Below are 9,783 nucleotides of genomic sequence, written 5' to 3' on the forward strand. Positions count from 1 at the left end.
AAGGCATGCAAGAATGTTGGTGTGGCACATCCTCTTTCCAGTCTTCCGGCTTCATATAGTGTATCTGCAAAAGTCCAGAGCAGGTGAGAGAATGCATAAGAGATAGATAGTTATTTGATTTTTCTCTGTAAACCGCTTTGTGAACTTTTAGTTGAAAAGTGGTATATAAATACTGTTAATAATAATAATAATAATAGAGCCACACTAACGGTTATATGGGAAATCACATGCTTTGGATTCTATTTACTCCACTGGGCTGCACTGAAGATGGGGAGTGGAGAAATGGAAGCTTTAACCATTTTCCTGTGTTATTCTTATATATATTTATAAAGGAGAAAAGGAATCACATGTTCTTTTGATTTTTGTGCAGTAGCACATATAAGGTATTTTAACGGATACAGGATCATAAGAAGTGGAGCGTAGGCTGCATTCCTACGTACACTTACATGGGAAGTCGCACTGAAATACTCTGAGTAAATGTGTTTAGGGACTGCACTGTTCACTTTTTTTTTCTCTCTGAAGGGCAGATGGACCACCTGAAGTATGAGCCAGACATGATTCAGTGTCAGCATCGCCTGATATGTACCTCAATCACAAGAATTGTGAAAGGATGAAGGGGAAGCAAGTTTCGTTCTGTGGGAAAGAAAAGCCACAGCAAACTCTATTCAAAGGTACGTCCTTACATACCCTCCAAGTCCTCACGCAGGTGCAGATTCTGCATCCGACTTTGGTGACTGGAAAGCAGAACAAGACCATTTGTCTGTGATAGAAACAAAACTGAAAAAATAAACATCAGTTCACTTCCTCTTACACCAAAAAAAGAGTACAGTCCTGTTGCCCATTTCTGCACAGGACAGAGAGATTGTTACATATGCTGAACCAGTGTTGGAAGCTAAAGTGTCCATACCAACATCAGGGAATGTGAAGACCCAAGAAAGAGGTAGGAGTTTTTCACACCTTATCCATAGAGGGGTTTGTTGTGCATGCACCCTGGTTTCCTATCAATGCCAATGGAATCAATGTGTTGGACATGCAGTGCTATTAATGGTTTAATAATGTCTGTAAGGAAAGATCTCTTGTTGACCACAGATCAATGAGCAAACTACTGCACAAGGAAATTCATATTCTCCAACTTTAAGGTATTCAGAATAGACAATGCAAATATTTTTTTATCTAATTGCTAATAAAATATAAACTCAATTCAGCAGAAAATGTCCCATCGGTTTGCTGGCGACAGCAATGGTGGTCTTTTGTCCTTCTTTCAACTCTCTTCTCAAAACCTTCCTAGTGTCTCTCCTGCCTGAGCCCTTACGGCAAACACGGTAGCTTCTCTTCTATTGTAAAAGGCCATGCCTGTTGATGGTACTCTATAAATTAATTAAACATTTAAATATCATAATAAGACCTCTTTCAGAGTAGTTCCATGGGCAGCTGCAGCACTTTTTAGAGTTACAGGAGGTAACACCATGGTGGAAAAATACTTAGGGGTAACTAAGTTATTGCAGGTTATCCCCTGCATGCACACAGTCAGAGAAAGGTATCAACATGAGAGGGAAATGTCAAACAGATACCAAGAAAAAGTTTATTGAGCCCAATCCTATCCAATTTTCCAGCACCAGTGCAGCCACAATGCAACCTCAATGTGAGGGAACAAATGTTCCCATACCTTAAGGAGACCTCTGGGACTGCCCCCCACCACCACTGGATGCAGTGCATGCCCCATTGGTATGGCTGCACTGACAATGGAAAATTGGATAGGACTGGGCCCTAACTCAGCAAACCATTTTTCTTGGCACCATATAAAATATGATCCATCACCATCAGTGGTGAGAAAAGAGAACAGCTGGCATTTCTTTTCTCTTTTCCTAATTTGTAGGGTATAAATAGAGAAGTGGGTTTTACTTATTTATTCTCATTTCTTATCCCACCCCCAAACAGAACCTGAATGCTGAATTTAAAGAAAGATTATGCACTCGGTAGAAATTAACACCGTTTCATGCTGCCTGTTAAAAGTCTGAAATTATTCAGGGACCAACGACATGGTCTGTGGGTAACATTTTCACCACATGGAGCTTCTCGGCTCCAGCTCTGCCTGACCCAGCTGCTCCCTTCCTGCAGGGTTCAGAATGTACACTGCCTAGGTGTTTGTTATCCATGCCAGAGGAGAAATGGCTGGGGGTGATTTGGAGTGGAGAAGCTGTGAGTGGGGGAAAGCCTTCAGCACCTTCCCCATCATGGAGTCTGTGTTTCAGGTTCCTGTCTCCTGTCCTCACAAGGCTTCTATACTTCCGCTTTTCCAGCTTTCACTGCTTTTCCACTTCCTTTCCTTGAGGCCAGATTTTCCATGATGCCCATTCCCCATTTCTACTCATCTCCCAGACCCATATGAGCCAGGCACACAACTGGGAACCACCCTGGAAAGCTGTAGAATGCTGGGAAAGCAGAAGTTTTTAAAGGAACCACCCATCCACCACCTAATCTAGGACAAGTCATAACCCTTGAGACTCCTTGGGGTGAAATCAGGGCACTTAAACTGGTACAAAACCTCGTATGTTTTCAATGTTTTGATGATGATGATGATTTAAAACATTTATACCTCATTTTTCCAGTTAAAGAAACCACACAAAGTGGCTGACATCAATCATAAAAATAATATTAAGAAAGCAAAGCAAGAAACACAATAATGGGGTGGGAAATTGGAAAGCAATAACAAACGAAGCAACTAACCTTACATCTGATCAGCCAAAAGCTTGCTGGGGCAAACAGGTCTACACCAAGCCTGACCCAAGACACTGCAGTGCCTGAGTGTGTGTCAACTGCCATCCCTTCCTTACTAGCAGTGAGCCAGTTCCTCTGCTCCCTAGATTAAAAAAAGAAGTGTGGAGGGGAGGGGGGGCAAGAGGTTCACAGCTTCATACATGAGCTTCATACATGACCAAGCAACGGGCCACCCTTGTTGTGCCAAGCTTCTTTTCTCTCCACTAGGGTTCCTACTGGTTATCCACACACTGGATCCAGCAAGACTGGATTGCTGGAATACACTTTACATAGGGCTGGAGATCACTCAGAAGCTTCAAATCAGTGCAGAAAGCTCGTGCACACATTTTCACCATCTCCCGGCCGTTCGTTCATGTCATTCCATTGTTATGCCAACTCTTATTGGCTGCCAGTCAGTTTCCGGGTGCAATTCAAGGTGCTGGTTGTCATGGTTTTAAACAGCTGAGGGCCTGGGTATTTGAAAGACTGCCAGTCAGCCCAATCCTGAGCTGCCCAGCACCCAGAGAAGCAGCAGTACCAAAATGGCTGCCACTGCATCCTATGTGTGCCAGACAGCCACCTGCGTCTCTGTGGGGGGAAGGGGAAACATGTCCCCCTCGCCAGGTAAGGGCACAGGTCCCACAATGGGGCTACTCAAGTCTGTGCAGGCTATTTTACCAGTGCAGAATTGAGAGGCCCTGTGTTGGGCCGGAAGGTCCAGTGCGGGGTTCTTGATCCGGCAGAGCAAAGCTATGCCAGTCCCACATCCCTCCCCCCTCCCCGCCCTGACAAATCTCTCCACCGCCCAGAGCTTTTCCCTTGCTCTGGGCGGTGTGCAGTGCAGGCTTCCGGCTGGCGCTGGGCTCAGCGCAGACTGGCACTGACCTGGCTCCAGCACTAACCTAGTGTTGAGTGTCATGAGTGTGCCTTATGGCATGTTCGTGACACTCAGTGCTGTCATAGGGCTGTCACTAGACGCTCAGGATCAGGCACTTTGCCTCCTAACGTATGAAATGGCCCACTCTCTGAGGTCAGCAGGAAGGGAATCCCTTGTGCTTTCCAGGCATCAACATGTCTCTGTGGTGACATCATCGTGTGGGGACGCTCTCTGCCACTGGAAATCAGATTCACTTTCTCTCTACCTGTGTTTCAATTGTGACTGAAAACCCATTCACAGTATTTCTTCTAGCATTGGGAGGGTTGATTTGGTTTCCTACTGCAGCTATTTTTCTTTTCTTTTTTGGTCTTCTGTTATTTTGATTTTCCATCACCATATTTATAGCTTAAGTTTTGGTTTCACATTTTGCCTTTATTTGTTATATTTTTGTTTTTTGAGATGTTGTAAGTTGCCTTGGGCACCTCCCTGTTAGAAGGGGAAAGACAGGGTACAAATATTTCAAAGAGAAAAATCATATTGCTGCTGCCATCTTCTCTACAGTTTTCACATCCCAAATGTCTATTGTACAAGTCTCTGCTTCCATTCTCCAATCCTTGGAAAAAAATCAGCTTTCAGAGTTATTTGGATCATGTAATGAGAACCAAGAGCTTCCTTTAAGCCAATACATTCACTTTGATGGCAGTGATTCTGAAAAGAAAAGAAAATGGGTTTCCTTGGCAGACAATGTAAAATAGCTTGGTGCAGAATTTTGGGCAACTGGCAGCCCAATCCTATCCACACTTTCCTGGGCGTAAGCCCCATTGACACTAATGGGACTTACTTCTGAGTAGACATGCATAGGATTGGGCTGTGGGTTAACTCACACTACATATAGCTCTAGAGATGCCAGCATTAAAATAACAGCTCCCAAATGGTTGTGCTTAGAGGTTAGAGGCTCATTGTAAATGTTTTTTGGTTCTAGGGCTCTTGGTGACATGAGGCTTTTGGAGTAGAAGATCCTACTCACCAATGGGCAGAATAAGTCTCCTTCATCCTTTGTTGGCTTTCGTCCTGCTTAACACACAGGAGGCTGAGGCCTATGGCTTCCGGAATTGCATCCAATCCATGGAGAACCTAGGGTATTTTAAATGCATTCATCGCTCCCTAACGGGCATCTCCAGTGCTGTAGATGACCTCCCCAACAACGTGACAGTGGTCAATGCATCCCATAATTCCATTCAACGGTTGCCTCGCAGGAGCTTCCTCCACCTCCCCGGGCTGCAGATCCTGCAACTGAGCTGGAACAAAATGCGGGTGATCGAAGATGGGGCTTTTGAGAATCTTACAGCCTTGTGGATGCTCAACCTCTCCTGCAACCGCCTCACAAAGCTGTCCAAAGATGTGTTCCAGGGCTTGGACAGTCTCACCCTCCTCCTCCTGCACAATAACAATCTGAGCAAAATCCATCCGGATACCTTTAGCCCCTTGCAGAACCTTCATGCTTTGCAGCTTCAGTTCAACAGCCTGGGGAGCTTTGAAGAAGTCATTCAGAGCTTGCAGAGGCTAACAAAGGTGGAGAAGCTGAACCTGTGCAACAATAATCTGACGTCCCTGAAGTCCAGCTCGTGGCTTCCTGCATCCCTGTCTGCCCTCCTGCTTTGCAACAATTCCCTGGGCAGTGTGGACGCAAAAGGTCCGGAGTTCCTAAGGAATGTGACTCTACTGGATCTTTCTTTCAACAAGATCTCAAATGCCTCATCGTTCGCTACCGTCAGCCTCAGGAGTCTCAGCGGATTGAAGCTCATGGGGAACCACATCAATGTTTTTCAGCTCCTGAATATTTCTGACCTGAAGCCTCGTAGCCTAGACTACTCTGGACTCAATTTATCTGACTTCTCACGGCTGATAAAGGTGTGTCAGCATCTCAGGGAATCTAATCATTCCCTAAACCTGCATTTGCAAAGTAACGGCCTCAGAAACCTGACTCGAACCATCTTCTCAGCATGCCCTCCCATCTTGCTGCTGGATCTTTCCAGGAACCATCTCAAGAGGGTAGGGTGTGTAGGGGAATGGTTCAATGTTACAGCACCTACCCAGCTGAGGACCTTGGTTGTGGAGCACAACCTATTGAACAAACTGAGGTTATGCAGTTCCGCCCGTCCCCTAGAAGAACTGAAGACCATCTCCTTCCGCTTCAATCGCATCCTGTGGGTCAGCAGATCAGCCTTCCATTATGCCCCTAATCTGGAGACACTCCACCTCAATATCAACTCCATTGCCTATCTGGACAAATGTGCCTTTAGAGGTTTGAGACAGCTGAGGGAATTGCGCTTAGATAACAACCTTCTAACCGATCTCTACAAGCTCAGCTTTGCCGACCTGGTCAATCTCCAGACACTCAACCTCCGGAACAACCACATCTCCATGCTCTTCTCTGGCACCTTCAGGAACCTTTGGTCACTCCGTATCTTGGACCTTGGAGGAAACAACATCCACAAGCTGACTATTGTGTCGTTCAAGGGGCTGACGAATCTCTCCAACCTCTATCTGGATGGCAATCATATTGCCAAAATTAGCCGCAGCTTTTTCTATCCAATGCAAAGAACTCTCAAAGTGTTGGACCTGCAGAGAAATAACATAAATTACATCACAAGGAAGCTACACGGTCCACCTCCCTTCTTGTACCTGGACAAGGTGTATGATCTCAAGCTCCAAGGTCAGCAACCCTATGGTTTAAAAATCATCCCACCAAAGTTCTTCAAGGGCCTGACATCGTTGCGCAACCTCTACCTGTCGGAGAACAAAATCCTCTTCATTTCACCAGATGCTTTTGATGACCTAGGGCAGCTGGAGTACCTAACCTTGTCTGACAGCAGCAATGGCATGGGGAATCTTCCACCAGGAGTATTCAAGAACCTTAGAAACCTGACTAGCCTCAACCTGGAGAATGCTGGCCTCCGCACCTTGACCCTGGAGGTTTTTGGCAACCTCAGCCGACTGCGTGACCTGCAGCTGGGGAAGAATGAGCTACAGACAGCCAACAGCAGTGTGATGGAAAAGCTGACCTCGCTGAGATACCTTGATCTCCGCAAGTGCCCCCTGGCTTGCACGTGCGATAACATCTGGTTTCAGCAATGGCTTCATAACAGCCAAGTGCAGGTGGTTTACCTCTACGACTACTCCTGCAATTCTGGGCAGCAATCCAGTCACGTCTACAGCTTTGACACCCATGTCTGTTTCCAAGATGTGGGGTTATATCTGTTCTCTGCTACCTTCCCTGTTTTGCTGTTCAGCATGCTGGTGCCCATTCTTTACCACCGCACCTACTGGCAGATAAAATACCACATGTACATCCTGCGTGCTTGGGTCAACAACCGTTGGAGGCGGGGAAAGGGTGAGCACTACAAATTTGATGCCTTCGTCTCCTACAACTCCACTGATGAAAGCTGGGTGCTGGAGCAGTTGGTGCCCAGTTTAGAGAAAGGAGGCGATCCCATCTTTCGGCTCTGCCTTCACCACCGGGACTTTCAGCCAGGGAAGTACATCATCGACAATATCGTAGACAGCATCCACAACAGCCGGAACACCATCTGTGTCATCAGTCGGAGCTACCTGCAAAGCGAGTGGTGCTCTATGGAGATCCAGCTGGCCAGTTACCGGCTCTTTGATGAACTGAAAGATGTCCTTATCCCTGTTTTCTTGGAGGACATCCCTGAGCGGGAGCTCTCGGCTTATCACAGGATGCGGAAGGTGATGCTGAAAAAGACATATATCAGCTGGCCCCCAGACCCTGAAGCTCAGAAGCTGTTTTGGGCTAAACTGAGAATGGCTCTGAAAGGGGGTCACTCAGACGTAGAGGAGACAACATACTGGTTTAATAAAGAAAGCAAACCACTCTTGGAATCTGCTTCTGAGGTGGATTAGGGGGACAGTTGCTCTGAGGATCTAGTTTACCAGGCAGGGCGCCTGAGTTTGCCCCCTACAAATAAAGTTTTCATACTCCCAGTATTTAAATTAGCCTTAAGCTGCTAAGCCAGAAATGTGTACTCAACTATGAGGAGGAAAAATACCATACAGCCTGCTCCTGAATCCCACAGGTTTGGTCAAGATATAGCATTGACGTACCAAGAACATTTCTAAGCAACTGTTTTATTTCCTTTAGATGTAAGATAGAATGAATGATGCACAGAGTGAGAAGTGTAACACAACACAAAGATAATTTTGCAAGTTTATTCAAGGTGTTCGTGTCAATCATATTTTACTACAGCTATTGGATCCTGCCCAAAGAGCCAAGAGAGAATGAGATTTTCCTGAAAAATTTTCCGATCCAGTGTATTTTATACCATTTTTCTCTTGATTAGAAAAAACAAAAAAAAGATGCCACAATAAGATTCTTAATTATTTTTTAAGTTCCATTAGCTGTACAGGCCAGAGGTAATACCTGCATCATACCTTTGATCTATAAGATTTCTACATCGTGAATAAATTACCTTTTATGCTCATGTATTTCATCCATTATTTTCAAGCTATATATTATTTTTCTGGGAACATCATAACTAACTAACTAACCTGTCTTCCTGACTGCAACTTACAAAAACATTGTTCTTCCTGTTTAATCCCACTAAGATGCAAGGGACAGTCAAACCTGTTTCTCTTCTGCACAGCACAAGACCTATCACATATGAGAAGGACTTGCATATTGTTAAGGCTCCTTGATGTGTTTCTTGCATAGAGATGCATTTTCCAACCCCTTGCAGGATCCTGTCCATGAGAGGTGAGTGATCCTGTGACAGGGGAAGTGCAGGTTTTGCCCTTACTACAACAGTTCTCTGGGCTACACACGGAACAGTATCAGGTGGAAGAATGGACTGAACCACTTCAGAATGGAGGGATGTGTGTATGTGTCCTGTCAAGAATGCTCTTCCAAGCTAAAAACAAAAGCCCTGCAAATTTATTTATTTATACATTCATTCAGTAAATAAATACCGATGGGAAAAAACACATCAGGGAGAAATGGGATTCAAAACCCCACCTACAGTCTGAAATTGTACAATCCATCCTACCACCTCAGTCTGCTGCGGGTATAGACCAGGCCCTTTTCTCCAAGCTGAGCCCTTATTAGACCCTTATTGAACCATTCACATATATGCAAGAGCTCTCGGGGACAACACTGGTATAGGGGGGTTAAACATGCTCCATACCTCTGGTGATCATGCTGATCGCAACAATCCCAACAATCAAGTCTTTCTCTTCCCTGTATAGCCTCAATCCTTCATTTGCCAGGTCCCATCCTAGGTTCTGTCTCTTGGTCACAAAAAAAGCGAAAGGAAGGATAACAACAAGTAAACAAAGAATTGTTGTTGCTGTCTTCACCTGGGGGTGCCACTTTGACCTCGGCTTCTCCCTTTGGGTGTGCCCCTCTCAGTGTCCTGTGAGGAGGAGCAGAAGAACCAAAGTGTCCTGTGAGGAGGAGCAGAAAGAAAGCCAACAAGGCTTCCCCAACCTTGTAACGTTAGTATGGTGCTAATGATGTTTATGTTTTCATCCTTGGTATTGTATGCTCTAACTGATGTGAACCACTTTGGGGGCTTCCTCAGAGGTCAAAACATAGAATTAAAAACAAGCAGATCTCCAGAGTAACTAAATAAATGCTCCCCTTGTTTTTTACTCAGGGAGTTGGCACAAGACTTCCTAGTGTCTAAGCTGAATATGCCACCGACACTTTGCATCCACTCCTCCTGCTCCCTGAATGCAAAAAGGAAGACGGGGAATGCAACAGAAGAGGAAGTGTGGTGGAGAGGAGTCTTTGATGCTTCAACCTATTACTCTTCTTTACTTGTTCTCGCCATTCCCTTCTTTTTGAATCATGGTAGTGGGAAGAGGAGTGGTGAAGATACCCTCCATCAATTTGCCATAGGGCAACTGCCTGTGTGTGTATACTATACAAGTTTTAATTGTGTCAAATCCATGACAAGTCACAGAGCACAGAAAAACATCAATAAAATACCTGTGCAGCAGACTTATGCAATGCTGCATCTGAAACATTAAGGTTTGCACTGCAGATATTTTAAGTCCACGAGTAGTCCCTCCAAGCTGAGTGTCATTTAAGGCTCTGAAATGAAACAGCCAGGTTCTCTGTGATCTCTGCT

The 9,783-nt window shown here is 45.2% G+C and overlaps 1 protein-coding gene across 1 annotated transcript; it reads left to right on the plus strand.

Annotated features, from left to right (window-relative positions):
* The first annotated feature begins 890 nt into the window (after window positions 1–890).
* Window positions 891–8,074, plus strand: LOC136661403 (toll-like receptor 13). The gene is made up of 2 exons (XM_066638636.1): window positions 891–940; window positions 4,617–8,074. Exon 2 carries the CDS (start codon window positions 4,664–4,666, stop codon window positions 7,556–7,558), a length of 2,895 nt encoding a protein of 964 aa, XP_066494733.1. The 5' UTR covers window positions 891–940; window positions 4,617–4,663; the 3' UTR covers window positions 7,559–8,074.
* The last annotated feature ends 1,709 nt before the right edge of the window (window positions 8,075–9,783 follow it).

Source organism: Tiliqua scincoides, chromosome 10 (assembly GCF_035046505.1).
Source record: "Tiliqua scincoides isolate rTilSci1 chromosome 10, rTilSci1.hap2, whole genome shotgun sequence".
NCBI lineage: Eukaryota > Metazoa > Chordata > Lepidosauria > Squamata > Scincidae > Tiliqua > Tiliqua scincoides.